This window comes from Asparagus officinalis, chromosome 4 (assembly GCF_001876935.1).
Source record: "Asparagus officinalis chromosome 4, Aspof.V1, whole genome shotgun sequence".
Lineage (NCBI taxonomy): Eukaryota > Viridiplantae > Streptophyta > Magnoliopsida > Asparagales > Asparagaceae > Asparagus > Asparagus officinalis.
Window position 1 is genome coordinate 123,173,430 of NC_033797.1, and position 20,792 is coordinate 123,194,221.

At 41.8% G+C, this 20,792-nt stretch overlaps 1 protein-coding gene and 1 long non-coding RNA gene across 2 annotated transcripts; both read right to left on the reverse strand.

Annotated features, from left to right (window-relative positions):
- LOC109839244 lies at positions 682-2,800 on the reverse strand. The gene is made up of 4 exons (XM_020407672.1): positions 2,095-2,800; positions 1,254-1,983; positions 1,103-1,125; positions 682-1,052 (listed from the first exon to the last, which is right to left on the reverse strand). The coding sequence occupies exons 1-4, from the start codon at positions 2,309-2,311 to the stop codon at positions 682-684; spliced, it is 1,341 nt and encodes a 446-aa protein (XP_020263261.1). The 5' UTR covers positions 2,312-2,800.
- Positions 2,896-10,289, reverse strand: LOC109838070. Its single transcript, XR_002246564.1, has 5 exons — positions 9,865-10,289; positions 9,637-9,778; positions 8,902-9,025; positions 4,175-4,343; positions 2,896-3,326 (listed from the first exon to the last, which is right to left on the reverse strand). It is a non-coding gene; the product is annotated as an uncharacterized LOC109838070 (long non-coding RNA).

Here is a 20,792-nt window from a genome sequence, read left to right on the forward strand (position 1 = left end):
ATCAAGCAAGTCCCCACAAAACCCCCCACTGACTTCTGAACCCATCAAGGTATGATTTTGACTTCTGATTCAACTTACTCAAGATTGTTCTATATGCTACAATTTCTAAACCCATCAAGGTATGATCTTGACTTCCGATTCAACTTACTCAAGATTGTTCTATATGCTACAATTTCTAGCCAAAAGTATTTAATGCTTTTGCAGTTTATTTTTTATAATTTTAGATTGATAATAAGTGCTCTTTAGGTGATTAATGTTCTTTACTATGATATGTTACCAATTATCATATTGTTAGCACTGTTTTAAAAAGCCTCAGTCTAGTTCGCCTAAGCGTACACCCAGTGTTATCGAGGCGCAAGGCGCAATGCGGGGCGCAAAGGTCCCTTACGCGCACCATGCGCAAGGCGCACAACGAGGCGCGCGCCTCACTTAATTGAGGCGCATAACTCAAACTAATATTTTCCAACATAAGATAAAGAAGCATATAAGCAACATTTTTATAAATTATCACATAAAAAGACTAAGAAATATAATTTCACCTACTAAATCAAGAAAAAGTCTTAATTAGCATGCATAACATAAAGAAGTTCATATGTTTCCACACATCACAATGTAAGATAATATCCAACACGAGCAAAAGTCTACGAAATAAAATAAGCAAGTAGCAAAATAACAAAGTTTCTAGTCATCCTCATCATCATCATCATCATCATCCAACTGAAGTGGCTCCTCATCCTCAGTTTCCTCTTCTTCATTAAACTCATCTTCATCCTCCGAGTCCGGCTCCCTCCTCCTAGATGACGAAGCAATACCACTTGAAGATCCTCGAACCCTAGCAGTAGCAGTAGACCTTAAATTTGGTCCCCAATTTTCTTCAACTCCCATTGCTTCACCTACAACACCCCATCTAAGGTCATCCTCCTCATCCACCAAGTCATTTTCCGCATTGTCGCCCTCTCCAAATTGACCTAACAACCACTCGTTGCTTTCATCTATATCAGTCAACTTGATTGGATCAACAATATCCTTGCAGTCAAATCTTTCCTTCAAAGCTTGATTATATTTGCAAAATACTAGATCCTGCAACCTATTGTGATCCAACCTATTCCTCTTCTTGGTGTGTATCTGCAACACATATAAAGTTAAATAATCAAATTAGTACTCAAAATCCTTAATTCTTTAAGCATACGTTTATTCAATTAGATGAAATTAAACATACTTGTTCAAAAGTACTCCAGTTTTATAAAGTCAACTCTTGAGAAATTTTATCTTGATCCTGTTGTGGCACAAGCTTTTGAATGACTTCCCAGAGGCCTTTCATGATCTCCTTATCGGCTTGAATGTTAGGGTGGGCATAGAAAAAAATTGGATTAAGGTAAAACCCTGCAGCATGCAAAGGATGATGTAACTGAACATTCCATCTCTTATCAATCATCTCAAATACCTCCGAATATTTGCTTGCATCATCACCAAAGGCTTTTGCAATAGCCTCTTTGGCTCTATCCATAGCCTCATAAATAAACCCCATGGCCGGCTTCCTCTCGTTATCAACAAGCTTCAAAACACGAACAAGAGGACCCGTGAGCTTGAGAACACGAACAACATTATTCCAAAAGTTAGTCATTTTAACTGTCCTCTCCGCCGCTTTGCCCTTTGGATCTCTTGCCCACTTGCTTTCCACCCACTTTTCAGAGCAAAACATCTTCCTTAGATTATTCTTCTGCTTATGGATGCTTGATAAAGTCAAAAATGAAGTGGCAAACCACGTCACCGCCGGTCTAAGAAGCTCTCGAGCATTGATTTGCTCTCTCATCAACCTCAAAGCCCAACCATGTGAATAAATGAAACCCGTCAACTCCATAGCACGACTCAAGGTCATCTTCACGAACGGTAGTTTTCCGATATCCTTAAGTATGAGATTGAGACAATGAGCAGCACACGGTGTCCAATACATATGAGGATATTCATCCATCAAGTATTTACCTAGAACCAATAAACAAACATCTCATTAGTATTCAATCATTCAATTTTAAAGAAATTAGAAAGCACATCAATCAATATCAAAAAAATTAAATCAAATTTAAAATTCCATACCGGCTAATTTGAGACTAGCATGATTATCCGTCACAATTTGCACAACATTCTCTGACCCTATCTTCTTAATCTCCTCATTTAAGATCTCAAACATCCTCGCACCAGTCTTGATCTCATCGGAAGCATCAATAGAGGAAAGAAATACCATTCCGTGAGGAGAGTTCACAAGGAAATTTATCAAAGTCCTTTCCTTCCAATCAGTGCAACCATCCGACATAAAAGAGCATCATTTTTTGGCCCAAACCTCCTTATGAGGTTGCATGAGATCTTCAGTGTACTTCTTCTCCTTCTTAAGCAATGGCTCTCGTAATTGATGGAATGTTAGAGGTGGCAAGTTAGGCCCAAAAGCCCCCACTGACTTCAACATAATTCTGAAGGACCTAAGTTGTACGACATTAAAAGGAATTCCCGCTTGATACCACCAACGGGCAATATCTTGATGCACTTTAGCAACTGCATCTTTGTTGAGGCCTTCTTCAATGCTTGTTTGCCGCAATTTTCGCCTTCTATCATCTTTGGCTACATCCAGTTCCGGGTCAAATGAGAGAAATGAATCTATAGGCCCCTTCCTCTTTGTTGAAGATCCCACACTTCCCCTTCCTCTTGTAGATAAGGAAGATGATTTAGAAGTAGAAGTCAATTGCTCATTTCCCTTGTTCCTAGTTGCTTGTGCTTGTTCTTCAACCTCGTCAACTTCATCTATTTCAACCATGTCATCATCTTCAAGATCCGACATGTAATCCATAGGCCTCTTTCTCTTTGTTGAAGATCCAACACTTCCCCCTCCTCTTGTAGCTAAGGAAGATGAATTAGGAGTAGAAGTCAATACACCCTTTCCCTTGTTCCTAGTTGCTTGTGCTTGTTCTTCAACCTCGTCAACTTCATCTATTTCAACCATGTCATCATCTTCAAGATCCGGCATGTAATTCTCCCCTGCTTGTTGTCTTCTAATAATTACTTGTTTTTTGTCATATTCCTTAAGCTCATCAACCACATTCGAAGGAACTTTATTGCAAAGGGAAACATTTTTACGTTTCCTCGTCGTTCCAATAAGATGCTCTTTTTACCTTGATATGCCGCCATTGGTGATCTTATTACAATAAATACACTTGTGCTTGTTGGAATTCCCTTCCTCAACTAGAGAAGTGTACTTCCAAGTCGGATCTTATCTTCTACCTTTATTCGCACTCACTGATGTCGATGAAGACATACTCAACAAGTTTATTAGTCACCTACACCCAAAATTATAAGAATAGCAACTTAAATCATCAAATTATGCTAACTAAAATTTTAAAGTAACAAATAAGATACAAGAAATATATGTTTTAATTAAAAATGAAATATGTTTTTTAAGTATCAATTAAGTGATTAACAGTTAAATATTTACACGTTCATAATTTATTAGTTAGCATGCTAATTACCTATTTTAAGCTCTTTTTTCTAATTATACTAATTTCTAAGTTGTTGACTTGTTGTTGCTAACTTGCTAATTGACTTTGTTTTTCTTTTTTACAGATTATACTTGAGAGTTAAGTAGCAACGAGCAAGGATGAAAGATCAATCAAATTTCCCAACACATCTACCAAAATAAATATGCATAATTCATTCATTGAATATGTAATTTGTATATTCATATTGTATAATTTGTATTCCTATTTTCTAATGAGATCTTCATATGTAAATGTAGCAGTTAATTGAACAACAATCAATTGAACATCAACAGTTAATTGAACAACAGCACTGCATCAGTTAATTAAACAGCAGAAAAAGAAAAAATTAAATCTAACCCAAAGCTAACCAATTAATGGGAAAAAACCAAAAAAACAGATAAAGTAAAGAAAAAACAGAAATAAATACAAAAACAAAAAAAAACAAAAAAAAACGACTGCAGTATTATGTTAGCGGCGAACAAAATAAAAAAACAAGCCCAAAAAAACCGTGTCGGAAGAAAACAAGAAAAGGAACCAAAAAAAAAAATACAAAACCGACGGAAGAAAACAAGAAAAGAGAGCAAGGGAAGAGAACGTCTCAAGAAAAAAAAGATCGAAGAAAAAAAACGAACTGAAAAAATAAAACTTACCTGCTTCGACGGCTGCGGCGGAGTTGGAGACGGCGTCAGGCGGGATCGGCGACGGCATCAGGCGGGATCGGCGACGGCGTCAAGTTGGTATCGGCGGGACTGACGGTCAGGCGGCTCTGGGTCGAGGAAGGAGAGATGGACAGCCAGCGGTTTTTGGATGAGAACGAAGCTGCAAAACCGTAAAGGAAAGAGGTAAGAAAAGCAATAAGCGAGTCTTCTTACCCGAAACCCGTTTTAAATTTAACCCATCACTCGATCGCCCATCGACGACGTGCATCAAGGCCGATGCGCCCGACGAGGCGTATCAGGCGATCACGAGCCGCGCCCAGGCGCGCGCTCCGGTGATCGTGCATCGCTCCGCCCAGAGCGGGGCGATTTTGCCGCCGACCGACCCTTCGCCCTGGTCACGCCCCAGGCGCGCGCCTCAATAACACTGCGTACACCTAGGCCTAGGCGGTACCTAAGCCACCTAACTAGCATCTAGACATCTCCTAGGGTGCCTACCTAGATATTAAAAGTGTTTAGGAGAGTATTGTCTACTTACACGGACACCCTTTAGGCTTTGATCATGATTTCTATTGCAGCCTTCACATCCTCCAACCTCCTCCAAACACATGTAATCTTCAAATATGAACACCTCTACTATCTTCTTCGACCTTCATCAAAACCTCCTCCACCGTCACTTAAATGAAGAAACAAATCCGCTTAGACATCAATCCGGCACATTAGCCTTCTTTAACATTAATATTTACTATCAATTATTATAATTAAAAAATAAGAAATAAATAAAACCTCCTAGGCTCTAGGCATCGACTCTAATGTTTAGGCCTCATAGCACTTTCTATAATATTGTTAGTTATTATTTTGGTTATTTAGTATTTAACTATGCATGCTTTATTGTGGATCTAATATTGCTATTTTTTTTACAAATTTATATAAATTTAATACATATTTTTATTAATTATTTTAATTAAATAATTTTAAAAATAGCAAAACGTCTAAGCGTCGCCTAGGCGTACGCCTAGATGTCTATACGCTAGGCGCTGGTTAAAATGCCTAATTCGCCGAGTGCCTTCTGTAACATTGATTGTTAGACTATTTCTTTATATATCTGCTGAATTTAGTCATGTCTAAAAGTGTTGATCCAGTTAGACAGCATGGAGTTTGGAAAGGAAGAGAACCTGCTCACTCTTTATTGTAAATTTTACAACCATCATATCACAACGAGAGTAACAAGATTGAAGCATCACTTGGCAGGAACTCGTAAAGGAGTAAGAAAATGTGATAAGATTCCAGAGTGGGTTGAAAGACAATGTGCAGAGGCTTTGAAGGAAATGAAAATAGGAAAGACAACAAAATCCACCTCGGTTCACTCCATTGGGAGAATGGAAGATTCATATTCACAAGTGGAAGAAGTTGCAAGTCAAGAGTTGGGAGAGTGGACATAGAAGCAATGCCCATCTGGCTAGGTCATTTGGACTTTTAGACACCTTCATCAATGTGCAAGGATGTCAAACCACAATGGAGAACAGATACAAAATAGAAAGAGAAGTGGTACAAAAGATCGGGAGATGCATTTTTTCTAATGGTCTCTCTTACAATCTCTTTAGTCCATATTAAAGAGATATATCAGATGTGACCGGGAAGTTTGGTCCGGGGCTTAAGCAACCCTCTTTGTATGAGATAAGGACAGAGGTGCTAAAAAAGAGGTGGTGGGAATTGATTCCATTAAGGCAAAGCACAAGGCAGCATGGGAAAACTATGGATGCACCATTACATCTGATGGGTGGTCAGACAAGAAGAGTAGAGGTTTAATCAATGTTCTTGTTAGTTCACTAGAGAGGACTTTTTTCTACAACTTCATTGATGCCTCAGCTCATATCAAGAACGGGGAGTATCTTTTTTAGTGTATTTGATAAAATTGTGAAGATTGGCGAGCAACATGTCTTACAAGTTATCCTTGATAATCATGCCTCTTATGTGTTTGTCGGGACAAAGCTTATGGAGATAAGAAAGTCTCCAGATACCTTGTGTAGCTCATTGCATTGACCTCATGTTGGAGGACGTAAAAAAGATAAGATACACTGAGAGACTCTTGAAGGGGAGAAAGAAGTTATTCAGTTTATCTACAATCACTATTGACTATTGAGTCTGATGAGGAAGTACATAGGTGGGAAGGAGTTGTTGAGACCTGCTGTTACTCGTTTCGCAACATCCTTTCTACCATTATAGATGAATTCTTTGAAATAGCCTTTGAGGAACATGTTCTCCTCTGAAGAGTTTCTCAGAAGCACTTAGGCAAAGAAGACACGTGGAATGAAGACGAGGAACACGGTTCTTTACTCCACATCATTTTAGGGATGAGTGATGTTTTGCTTCGTCACGACACTTCCACTTGTGCATGCCCTCTGGGAAGTCCATAATGACGTTAGGCCCTCTATGCTATTACTTTATGAGATGATGGATAATGCAAAAGAGAAAATTGCAGATGCATGTAGCGGAATTGAAAGGAAATACACGCCTTATTGGAAACTAATTGATAAGAGGTGGTAAGGGATGTGGCATTGCCCTATTCATGTTGCTGCTTATTATCTTAATCCCAAATACTTCTATGGTGATAAGTTTAACAAGCACGTAGAGGTGAGGAAGGGACTTATCGAGTGCATGGCTCGCCTGATCCCTAATATTGTTGAGCGAGCACAAGTCGACTATGAGCTAGATGTTTATAGGAAGAGGTTAGGAGAGTTTGGATCAGAGATGTCTTAGAGGACCCTTGCTTTTTGTAGTGCAGATATTAATTTATGCAATTTTCATTTTGACTTTGAAATTTAATTTAACAATAATAATGTCATAATATACTGATTTTGATGTCTAAATTTATAGCTTATTGGTGGGAGAGACTTGGTGATGAGACTCCTTCATTACAACGATTTGCAGTTTGTATCTTTTCTCTCACTACTAGTGCATCTGGATGTGAACGCAACTGCAGTACTTTTGAGCAAAGAAAATGTTAATTTAAAAATTTTAAATTAACATATCTATTCTTAGAAGCTTATAACAATGTTTTAAATGTCGGATGTCGGGTTCATGTCAGTAGGCTGAAATAGTAAAAATCAGGGATATATCGGGGGACATGGACTAAATATCGGATTATCATATCGGGTAATGCACATATGTATAATATCATGTCTTAAATATAATCTATGCATTTCTAAATTCAATATAAGCATACTTTATAAATTCTAAAGGCGACGCCTGCGATGAGTGGATTTCGACGTCATAGGGAGGTAGTGTCGGAGCTCTTCTTCTTCTTCGTCTGCTCGGGGTTCTTCGGATGAGTCATCGATCACCATCTTCCATTTATCCTGGTGCTTGTATACTCTGTCGCCATCGGGTTCGATTGGGGTTCGGATTTCGGAGTGCAACGGGAGATGGACAACAGGGGCCGAGATGGAAGTGAGGGAAGGACATCGTCGTTTACAAAAAGAGTGATCGGTTCTCAAGTTTGTTGTAGTCCTACTTTTTCTCTTTACTTTCTATCGGGTTCATAAGAAACCCTTAAACATGAGAACATGTCAAACGAGTTCGGGTTTTTATCACTAAAACCCGATAACAAAAAACAGATCTAAAAAAGAATCATATCAGCAGATTTTTTAAAGCTAAAAAATCAACCGATATGCCCGATATGGTCCTGATATTTTCAATTTGGTATCGAACTTGAAGTATTTTATGCTTTTGGTATTGATTGTTAAGGCGCACATAGTTGTTTTTGTTGTGAAATTGTGGTGGTATATTGATTTGTGATAGTATTTTGATGATGATATGTTTGAAAATTGTGATGATTATTCATATTATTTGATTTTAAATATTATGTATTTATAAAATATTTAAAGAAAAAAAATTATTTAACTCCGTTAAGAGTTATGCTATTTTGCATCTTACGTTAACTGGAGGTGAGCGTTACGCTATGCATTATTGCTATTTTCACCATTGATTTTCCCTTTTGCCAATATCGCATTTTGCTCTCAGTTGAGCAAGGCAAGTTCATGGTATATTCAAAAGGGAACAGAAAAGACGTTTTCATTAACTGGAGAATTAACTTATATGAATTAGAATCACCACCAATTCTAAAAGACTCAACACTGGTAAGTATTTCAATACTAACATTCAGTTAACGGTTAAGTCTGCTTCTACACCTAGCTTTTCCAAAAGCCTACGCTTCAAGAGTCACTATGGTATAACTTCTTTCTGGTCAACCCCCCCTCTATTTCTTGATGCTATAGCACAAGCTTAGCTCTGTTCCTTAACTCCATTGTAACGGCATATGGCCTTACATTATATCACAACATCCACTCCTTTATCCTGTATTGGGCAACTGTTCAATCACAAATATTATTTGGCTATATTACTTAGTTTTATGCTATACTACCCCAGTAGTCCCACTCCTGGTATTTCATCAGGTCCTATAAGCAAGATTTAAACAGTTGTTTACAGATTCTCTTTCATACTCACTAGAGCTTCTGATTTGGAATCTTTGTAGGTTCATGATAGTCTTAACTTATTTTCTTGGTGAGATGGTAGCAAAAAAAATACAAGCGGCTAACAATTGACTATGTTATCTTTGTGAACCTCAGCCATGACTATTGGTTGGTAAGTTTGTGAGAAGCACATAGATTGAAAAAATAACAGTAACTATATTTACTGAAAAAGAAAGAAACAAAATGTACCTGAGTTATTATTTCTTTCAAAAGCATCCACCGAGGTTCATTATTAAAATTTGAAGAGAAGGTTAAAATTGGCCGTGATCCTTTAAGTGATTTCCAGTAAGTTTCAATTCTTCCATTGTGTGCACTGAGAATGAACAAAAAAGTTATAACCATTATCAAAGCATGAAATATCCAAAAACATAGTTCATTGTTTCAAATATTAACCAGACTATTGTATTAATTCCATCTCAGGAAAAAGTAACCAAAATACACTAAAACCGGAACTTTCCAGCATGAACCAGAAACTTCACGGACGACCCACCAGGTGACTTGGCCATCCAAAGATAAAGATCTTTCCCCTTTCTACACTCATATAAATGTTAAAAGTAGAACTAAATTAGCAAAAAAATAACAAATAGTGGCTAACAAAATTATCAAAGATCTAACTACCCTCAACAAAGAGACACAATCAAATATATGTGAAATAGAACCAGCTTCCCATGATATGAGCATAAAATCCACTCTATGCCCATAACAGCATTATTAGCCAAAAGTGAGCAACTATGAAATTGTATACGAACTATAATAAATACTAGTCTTAACCGTACCACTTCCATGATTTGCACACCCACAAATTATCAAAAGCATTTGAATTAGTTAAAAACTCAAATTAAATCCACAAAATACCTTATTTACCTAATATCATTAATTTCTCATGAGAAAAACCAACAATTCATATAAAGATAGAGTTTTTACCTCGAAAAACTTACAATATGAACAATTCCTTAGCTCAACAAGCTCATTAAGAGTAGCCCCTTTGCTCTCCTTTGACTCCACTTTGCTATCTTTCTTACAATGCGGCAACAGAGACACAACATTTAACACCAAATGCCGATACCTTTCAAATTTAAACAAAACCCAGATAAATACAAACAAATCCACATCAAAACAAATTTCTAAAAAAATCAAAAAAAAATTACTTACCTATTAGATGATTCTTCTCGAGCACGTGACCAGGACCTTGTCCTTGTTCCTGAACACTGGATGATCGCCCTTCTTCTCGACAATGGCTCCATCCTTAAACCCTAAAAGAGTCCTTTTGGGCCTCTCTGGTTCCCATTCTTCTTCTTTCTTCGGATCTTCTGAGGTCGCCACTTGCTTTCTCTTCTTCCCCATGCAGAAAAATTAGGGTTAGGGTTTCTCCGGCAGAGGCATGAAAGAGTTGCCGAAGAAAAGGGGTGGTTGAATTCTATTGGATGAGGGGTTTAGGGGTCTGCTCGTTTGGGGAAAGGGAAGGGGAGAGAGAGATCGGATTCGGGTTAGAAGCTAAGTGTGTAAGATAACCTGGGCCAGGTGAGATACTTGGATGGGTTTAGTTCTACGGCTAGGTTTCGCCACGATGGGATGCACTCGTGCCTCATTATTATCCAAAGCAAAGTGAATTCGAATAAAGTTAGAAAATGGCTCCATTTTTTACTTAATTTTCTTGTTTGGCCCTTTAAAAGCGAATGAAAATTGAGTGAAAAATAAAGGATGTATCATGTAAATATTTTAACTCTTTCACTTTGTAAAAAAAAGTGTAGAGAAAGTTGAGAAAAATTGCTTTTTATTTTTATTTTCTCTTATAACTTTAATAGTAATTGTCTGCTTTAAAAAAAATAAAAGAAAGAGAGTGTCAAGTCCTACACAAACCTCAATTTTTCCCTTTTTTTACTTCTCTAGAAAGTTTTTTTTTCACTTTTAAAATTTACTAGTATGCAACTTCACTTCAAGCCAATGGTCAAGTTAAAGAAGAAAGGACCATCAGGCACTTAAGTAATCAATGCTAGTCTAGGAGAGAACTAACAAGAGGGAATGGTGATGAATTTTGGGAAAATTTGATGCCAGAAGGAAAAAAATATCAAGTTGAAATCTATAAAAAATCTTTGGACATAAACCACTAAATTTTCCTCGAAGAAATAATATCAAGTACTAGATACCGAACATGTGCATGTAGAAATGATGAAAATATTGGTGAAGTTCAGGAAATTTGAAGCAGACAGACATTTGGGTGCTTGCTGGTCGACCGCGAGCTTTGGAGCGGTCGACCGCAAACGTGTACTAGTACATTGTAGTTTCTGGAGTTCTGGTTTTCATTCCAATGATAGAACCCCTTGCTATGATGGCCCTAGGTCGAGCTTCGACCTCCATTCCTCTAATTATAGGGGCAGCACAAGAGAAATCCATCCTTGGATCTACTCAAGTAAGGTCGCCATGCCCCGTGACTCCTAGTGCATTCGTGCCCTCTTCAGCTGCTTCTCTGAGCTCGATGGATGTTTAGAATTTGTTAAAGGGATTTATTGAACAGCTGGAAGGTGTGATGAAGCAGACCGTTATCCTCATTAGCGTAGGGCGAGGTACTTTCGAGACTTTCAAGCCTTTCTTAATGAACTACCTGAACAACATCATGTGTTTGGGCGACACCCAATGCATCAAGCGTTGTACAGAGGGTATTTCTCGCTTGGAGGCGGATCTAAAAGCTTTGAAGGACCTTGAGCATGCTGACTTGGAGGCAGAGACAGAACATGCTTTCGCTAGCATTCAAGTCGCAATGGCACATCAACAAGAACCTGTTTATAAGAGCTTGTCTGAGAGAGAGGCACATGTTACAGCTTTGCAGGAGTAGCGTGATCAAGTACAAGTCAAGTTGATCGATTTCCGCTACTGCTGTGCGCACCACTCGAGAAGCAATCACTCAATTACAAGCGGAATTGGCTCTAAAAGAACCGCAGCTTGCTCAGGAGGAAGCTAATGTGAAAGGACTGTAGGCTGTCTAAAAATCACAATGGATAGCTGATCCCTATCAAACTCCGACAATGGAAGTCACAATCAGACGACTTTCTAATCACTGCATCCGCAATTCTACAATCACCACGTACACGACCCCATTTCTGAGATGATTGATCTTGATGGCTGCGACAACAACATGACTAATATTATTAGCAACTATTAGAGATGCTGATGAGCAGTGTAATGATTTTAGAAATAAAAGGTTGGACTTAGTTGGTGAGTTGCTTGGTAGAGAGCTGTGGGCAAATATCCGTCTTCAAAACACTATGGATATTGATTCACGTCTAGCTCCCACAACGAAAGCTACAATCAAATAGCTTTCGCGCCGACAATCGAAACATACAATCAAAATAGCTTTCGCGCCGACAATCGAAACATACAATCAAATAGTTGCTTGGTAGAGAGCTGTGGGCAAATATCCGTCTTCAAAACACTATGGATGTTGATTCCCGTCTAGCTCCCACAACGAAAGCTACAATCAAATAGCTTTCGCGCCGACAATCGAAACATACAATCAAATAGTTGCTTGGTAGAGAGCTGTGGGCAGATATTCGTCTTCAAAACACTATGGATGTTGATTCCCGTCTAGCTTCAACAACGAAAGCTACAATCAAATAGCTTTCGGGTCGACAATCGAAAGCGGCAAATAGAGGACTTTTCACATAGATCGAGAAGAGTTACAATTCAACGACACTTCCGACAACTGATGAAAACTCTACTCAGCAGTCTTCACAATCTACAGTGAAAGTTACAATCTGACGACGTTCACACCCCACAATAGCTAAAGCTAGGATTACTGAACAACGGTCCTTGCAACGCTCCACAGAAGAAGTTACAAGTCAAATAGCTCCTTCAAAAACGCGGATGTCATCCCCGCGTTACAACTCTGAAAGTGCAGGCGACCCCCGTGTTTCCAAGCCACAGGCCAAATGTGAGTGACCCTCGCGTTCGTAGGGGTTCAACCAACGCCGACCCCCGCGTCTCCAAGACACTAGCTGAACGTGAGTGACCCTCGCGTTCGTAGGGGTCCAACCAACACCGACCCCCGCGTTTCTGAGCAGACAACAAGCCAAAACGCGAGCGACCCTCGCGTTCAATGGTGTTCAGCTAACACCCAACTTCGCGTCTCAATCCTAAGACACGAAGTTGGGTTCTGAACGCCAGAATGGGCGTTTGACTCGTTCAAACATGAGTCGAACGGTTCCAGAACCGTTTATCCCACGTTCTGAGGGATTTTCGCCCACGTAGGAGCGGATATAGGGGTCAGTTACAACCTCTTATCCCCCTATAAAAGCTCAACAAACCCAACGAAGCAAGGGGGGATTCTGAAGATCAAAACCGCACAGGTTGGAGATTTTTTAGTTCTAAAAGAGATAGAGCAGCAGCACGAAATCCTGGGAGATTGGATTTTTGAATCAAACTCAGAAGATCAAACCTGAGAGGATTCTTCGACAACAGAATAACAGCTTGATCATTAACCGAATTTTCTGTTCTAACAACTCTATTCACAGAGTTCAAACTCGTTCAAAGTTCTTAAACTCATTCAGAGTTATTTATCAAATTTTCCACAGAAGTTCATCGTTCCCACGAGATAGAAGACGGTCGGATCGTCAACGGAGAGCAAATTCGACGCAAGCAATCGAAGGAGGCATTCCATCGCTACCGAGAAGAACCCAGTTTTAAACAAAGGGGAAAACCAAATTCGTTTTCCTCTCTTTTGTAATCGAATTGTAATCGGAATCAAAGAAATACAAGTCAAATTTTCTTTATTCTTCCCTACATACAAAAGATGGCGACTCCGCTGGGGACTAGCTTTTCCGACGATGAAGTGGTGGCGCAGTCCGACGTCCACCTCATGGGAACGACAGTAGAAACTCTCGTCGTAGAGTTTGATCAAGCTAAGTACGAGGAAGCATTATCCTCTGGATCGCTTAGCCCCAAGGCTAAGCACGATGTCCGTAAGACCTCTAAGAAGGTCAACTCTGTTGTCGAAGTGCCGAAGAAAGCCCTCTCCTTCGGCCAGGAACTCAAACTTGCTCTGCTGGCGGAAAATCCCACATCCGCATCAGCAAGACATGCTTCGGGCCACAAACGGCCTCTGGAGGAAACGAGTTCCATAAACGTCAACGACGCTGCTGCTAAGGCTTTGAAACAAGCCAAGAAGAACGCCGCTCGCCGACGGAGAAGATCCATACGACGAGCACATCTACGTGAAAGCCGAAAATTGGCCCAACGCGAAGACCGCGTTCCTGAAAATCCAACCGAGCATAGCGTTCCCAAAGAAGAACGCTCACTTCGAGGCAACGAGCCCAACTACGAGCCTCGGCTGATTCAGATGAAACGCGACCCTGAGTGGCGCGTTGTTCATTCAAGACGCAGCCCTCAGAAGGGAGCTGCCAAAACCAAACGCGACCATCAGGTGCGCGTTCCAATAGAACATGACTCTCAAGAGTCTGTTTCACAAATTAAACGCGACCCTCAGGTGCGCGTTCAAATGAAACATGACTCTCAAGAGTCTGTTTCACAAATTAAACGTGACCCTTAGGTGCGCGTTCAAACAAAACATGACTCTCAGGAGTCTGTTTCACCAACTAAACGCGACCCTCAGGGGCGTGTTCAATCAAAACAGGACCCTCAGGGGTCTGTTTCATCATTTAAACACAGGCCTCGGCCTAGTATTTACAAATCTCAACGCGACCCTCGCGTTATTTCTCAAGAACGCGATCGTCAAGAGGTCCGTCAAGTTCAAAAAAGTCAGCATGGCTTCAAAATTCATGTTCGACAAGAACCAATCTCACCCACCCAAGGGCAGGGGGTTCCATCTCCACCTCCAAGCCCGGGGAAAGTTTCCTCCCAAGTTCCTGACTTGCGGGGATTATTGTCGAGAGGAAAACCAACAGTACAAGCAGCTCACTCATGTCAATGTGAGAGGCTTATCTCGGCAGTCCTGTCAGAATGCCATTGTTGTGCATCTACACCTCGGCAGTCCGTATTTGACAGGTTGACGAACGTTGTTAGGCCTGCTAAATGACAACGCCGCTACAGAAAGAAGATAGCTGAAGCGGAATACCCTCAGGTCACTATCAACATGATCGGCCGAGGGAAAGCCTCGCATACTGATTCCGATGAGTCGCAAAGAAGTCATTCCCCAACTGTTAGGGAAATTTGTGACCAGTTCGAAGGAGTATATCAGAATACTCGGACGCGGACAGGAGCTATTCGCCCGATTAACTATCAAAAGTTAGCCAAAGGCATTACAACAAGTGATGAACATTCGGCAATAGCCGAATCTCAGTCTTCAAGCTCTGTTGGAGCACGCGAGGTCTTCGCTTACACAACAGGGAACCATAAGGACATCGCCAAAAGAGTGGACGAACATCAAGTCATGCTCCAGGCGCAACAGGAGACACTTCTCCAATTAAAGGATATGTTGGCTCAGCTTCTTACTGAAAAAGGCCACAAACCTGAGTCTTCCCGGAGAACAACTTCAAAGGAAAAACAAAAAACGTACGAACATTCAGATCGTGAGACTCACAATTTGGAATCCTCTTCCGAAGGTGAGAGGGAGATGGAGAAAGAAGTACACCCTCAATCCACCAAGATGGATGAACTGGAAGCTCGCCTCAATGCAATCGCCAACAGAAGCGAGCTCCGCGAAGAGGGAGTAGTGCGGCCTTACCCTGCTGAGTGGGATACAGCTCCTTACCCACCGAAATTTAAGGCCCCTACCTTACAACCGTTCGATGGTATAGGATCGTCGAATCAGCATATTTACTACTTCAAATCCCAAACTGGAGATGTGGTAGCGAACGACGCCATCCTGACCAGACTATTCATCGGTACCCTTAAGGGTGTCGCTTTTGAATAGTTCATGAAGCTGCCTGCTGGATCTATTTCAGAAATGGGTAGATCTGGAAAGGCTCTTCTTGGCCAGATTCTTCGAGGACGATACAGAGGTCTCAGTCCCAACTCTTCTTGCCACTAAACAAAGGAAAGGAGAGTCTATCAAGGCCTATGTGGAAAGATTCCGCAGCATAGCATTGCGATGCCCCTCAGGTATGACCCAATCAACTCTGGTTGAAACTTGCAGGTACAACCTGCAGACCCAGCTCCTTGCTCAGATGGGGGTAGCAGAGTGTCGCTCCTGGAGACAATTAGTTTCACAAGGAGAACAAGCTGAAGAGATAGTGGCTCGAGTTAAAGCTGAAGAAGAGCCGCAACCCAAACCGCAGCAACAACGTAATCAGCAAAACGCCCAGCGGTCTAAGGGAAAAGAGACTTTAGCAGCCGACTACACGCGAGTTCCACCGCCGAATAAGCAAGGCAATGCGCCAAATCAACAAAGAGCGCCCAAGCAGTATTCGTTCAAAGAGGAGCACGTAGATACCTTATTCCAGCTGCTCCGAAAGAACAACAAGCTGCAGCTGCCTGAAATCAGGAAGCCGGATGAAGCAGGGAAAGTAGACGACCCTAACTATTGTCGTTACCACAGATTCCTTGGACATCCTACCAAAAAGTGTTATGTCTTTAAAGACATCTTGCAGAATTTGGTAAATGCTAATGTGCTCACATTGAAGCCGGAGCAGAAGACCGTATCCACCAATATGACAGCGGTCCAATTTAGTGATTTTCCCCCAGTGGTAACTGCGTACGGCGTCGTCCCCATTAGCAAGGGAGAAATGCACCTGAAGAATGTTGACGTGCATAGTCAGAAGGACGGGGGGCTAGTCCCCCTCACTACCTCAAAAGGGGAGATCATGTGGGTCCACCCCGACCTGGTGGGAGACCAACAGTGGACGAACACCTCGTCCAAAAAGAAGGGAGGCAAGGCTAAGTCTTCCAACACGATTAGCCCTCCATTACTAAAAATGATGACCACCTCAAACCTCTTACTGATTCAGAAGAGGAGAGGATTGTTCTAGCAGCATACCCAGGGGATAACCCTGGCACTCGGTCAGGAAAAGCTTACCTGAGGGATTATGGCCAGAATGCTCCAGAAGGCGAGGAACAGCCCCAAGACGCTGGGGGTTCTGCTCCGAAAAATCCAGTTGATAAGGGGAAGCAAAAAGAGCTTCGGTTCAACAAAAATCTCCACCAGGAATCTGGAGAATCGAGCACTCCCTTCCAGTTCAATGTTATGGCGCAGTTGGCTAACATACCGGCTAGGATTACCTTATATGAGCTCCTGAGGTTATCCAAAACTACCAAAGAAGCTCTGATCGAAGCTTTAAAGAATACGGAGAGCTTCATCACCCAAGTCTCTCCAATTCCCGAAGTTCCTGATGATCAACCTTGTCTGCAATGCTTGCAAGCGACGAGAAGTCTACCTTGCATATCGTTCACGCAAGAAGACATGCAGGTCAAACATGAGCATGACTGACCTCTGTACTACACAGGTATATTGGATCCTCCGAAATCAGTCGTGTTCAAGTTGACCCGGGCTCAGCGCTCAGCATCATGCCTTACAGGGTCATGCAAGTCTTAGGGATTCCTATACACCGGCTGCACACCACCCAGACTACTATCTTCGGGTTCAATGCAAACAACACCCGACCCCTGGGAAAGATCAAACTCAGGTGTCAAATCGGAGATCTTAAGTCTGAAGTAGCATGCTACATCATAGATGCGGACACGTCCTATAATCTTCTACTAGGACGACCATGGATACATGCAAACCGCATTGTCCCATCTACTCTGCATCAGGTCATGAAGTACGCCAATGACGAGGGGGAAGTCCGAACCTTAATTGCAGAAAAATACCCCTTCCGAGGAGTGGAAAACTTCCATACCGACTCCGTCTTCTATTTGGAATCCCAAGAGAAAGAAGATGTAGACAGCGGTAACGAAGCTGACATCGAACCAGATCTTGAGGAAGATTGTCCTTGGGAATTAAACTTTGATGTAATGGGTCAGGGTGAGAGTAATAATGTACCGAGTGAGGGCGAGTGGTGCATTAATGAAGATTTTATTTTAGCGTACTTGTCTGATGTCTCCTCTAAAAATAAACAAATAGAGAATGATTCTAGTGCAGGTACTAACCCAGGGCACGTGCTGTGCACAGAGGCGTCGCTCATCTTGCCAATCCAGTCATCCTTCGTTTCAGATTTAGAAGTGGAGGATGCACAGAAGGCTTTCTTCAAAGTCCCATCCAAAAGGAAAGGGCAGAAGCCGATCTGTTTTGGTAAAGTCAAACCCGAACAACTCAAGCGAGCAAGTTCAGAGGAAGATGATGGAGTTCCCCAATTTCATTACCACGAACCCAATTCTATATACTTAATGAAACGAATGGGGTATAACTTTAATGAGAAACAGGGCTTGAACTTTGGGAAAGGAAGACGAACCCTGATCCGAATGTCTCTCACTCCTGAAGGAAAACCTCCGGACTATTATCAAAAACCCGGAAGAGGCGTGGGTTACGTTACGCCTCCCCCTGCCTCGGAAAACGAAATCAGCAATTACCTACGTCAGGATCATTCACCCGGAACCTCTTCCTGGGAATCCGACGTCAGTGTCGGACCTTTCTTTAAAAGTTTGACTGTGAACATGGTTTCAACTAGTCACCCAGATGAAGACGCAGGGGGTGATGAAGAGTTAGTCGAATCAACCGACGACCCTTGGATCAAACGTCTTAACATCTTGTGGGATATGCGTTTCGAACAACGCGAACTACCCACTGAAGATAAGGTGATCCAGGTCAACATGGGAGATGAACATGATGCTAAGCCCATCTTCATAGCTGAAGACTTATCACCATCAGAAAAAGAAGACCTTATATCTCTCATCCGAGAATATATAGATGTCTTCGCTTGGAATTATGAAGATATGCCTGGCCTGGACCCGAAGGTTGCCATGCACCGTCTTAACATCGATCCTGATGCAAAACCCGTTAAACAACAACAACGCAGGTTTCGTCCAGAGATCATGGAATCAATTGAGTCAGAAGTTAAGAAGCTTATAGACTCAGGTTTTGTTAGGGAAGAACAACACCCGGACTGGGTAGCCAACATTGTTCCAGTTCCCAAAAAGAATGGTAAGGTCCGGATATGCATCAATTTCCGTGATCTTAATGCCGCTTGTCCGAAAGACGAATTCCCACTTCCTATCACGGATGTTATGATCGACAACACCTGCGAGTATGAAAGGATGTCTTTCATGGACGGATTCTATGGGTATAATCAGATCAAGATGCACCCGGACGACGAAAAACATACGGCTTTTAGAACGCCACTGGGGGTGTATTGCTACACAGTGATGCCCTTCGGCCTGAAAAACGCAGGTGCAACTTATTAACGTGCGATGAACACGATCTTTCACAAACACCTCCGAAAGAAGATCGAATGCTACGTTGATGATATAGCAGTAAAGAGCCAATGTAAAGGTGATCATCTTACAGATCTGAAGATAATGTTCGAGATCATGCGAGCACATCAGCTGAAGATGAACCCGACAAAATCGTTCCTCGGAGTATCAAGCGGAAAATTCCTGGGATTTATTGTTACCTCCAAGGGAATTTCTCTTGATCCAGAGAAAGTGCGTGCCATCCAAGACATGCCACCTCCGAAGAATCTCAAAGAGCTTAGAGGTTTGCAAGGTAGACTGGCTTACATTCGAAGATTTATATCGAATCTTTTAGGACGTTGCCAACATTTCTCTAAGCTCATGAAGAAAGGAATGTCCTTTGTTTGGGATGGAGAGTGTCAAAAAGCATTCGAGGAGATTAAAAGATATCTCACTCAACCGCCAGTTCTCGTGGCCCCAATATCAGGAAAACCATTCCTGTTGTATGTGAGAGCCATGGACCATTCTCTTGGAGCCTTGTTGGCCCAGAACAACGATCAGGGTCAAGAGCAAGCCATCTATTACCTGAGCAGGACCATGATGGGAGCCGAACACCGGTATAATCCGATCGAAAAAGAATGTCTCGCCTTGGTATTCACAGTTCAAAAGATGCAACATTACCTAGTTGGACAAACCATTCAGGTCATCTCTAAGGTGAATCCCTTGAGAGTTCTGATGACAAAACCGTCATCTCTAAATTGTCGGCTTACAAAATGGGTCATTCTCTTGTCACAATATGACATGCGGTTCATGCCTCAAAAGGCGGTCAAAGGTCAAGCACTGGCAGACTTCTTAGCCGATCACCCAGTGTCAGGAACGTCTAAGCTATATGAAGAATTACCTGACGAAGTCGCTGAAGCTTGCGCTACTCAAGAAGCTACGCAAGTGTGGAGGTTATTCTTCGACGGGGCGTCTAGAGCAAATCCTCATGGGTTACCGCGGGAGCAGGAGTAGTATTAATCTCTCCGAACGGCCACATAATCCTAAGAGGATTCTCCTTAATCGAACCTTGTACCAACAATGTAGCCGAGTATAACGCTCTGCTATTAGGAATGCAATTTGCTGAAGAACTTAATATTCAGCACCTCGAGGCTTACGGCGACTCTCAGCTCATTGTTAACCAAGTCCGAGGGGAATACGAAGTACGTCACGAGGATCTAATCCCGTATTACTTCGCAGCTCATTGTTAACCAAGTCCGAGGGGAATACGAAGTACGTCACGAGGATCTAATCCCGTATTACTTCGCAGTGCTAAAGCAAGCTCAAAAGGAATACGAAGTACGTCACGAGGATCTAATCCCGTATTACTTCGCAGTGCTAAAGCAAGCTCAAAAGTTTGAAGGTTTCTTTATCGAGTATGTTTCACGAGCACAGAATGCGTATGCAGATGCTTTAGCCTCTTTGGCAACTTCATTAGCATTGCCACCGGGGGTAGAAACAACGATTCCAGTTGCGGGACGGAAACTATACTTTTCCAAGATTCCTATGGAGGAAAAACCAGACAAAACATTGACAGAAGAAGTCTGTACAACCTCTATGGAGTTTGAATCCAGAGATTAGAGATTCCCGTACATCGACTATGTCCTATACGGGATCTTGCCCGATGACCCTAAGGAAGCGGCCTCTATTAAAAGAAAAGCCCTCCGACTCTATTACGATGCAGTTTCTCAAGTCCTGTATCGCAAATCCTACGATGGAGTTTTACTTCGATGCCTCTCTCGGAAGGAAGCAAAAGAGGCCCTTAA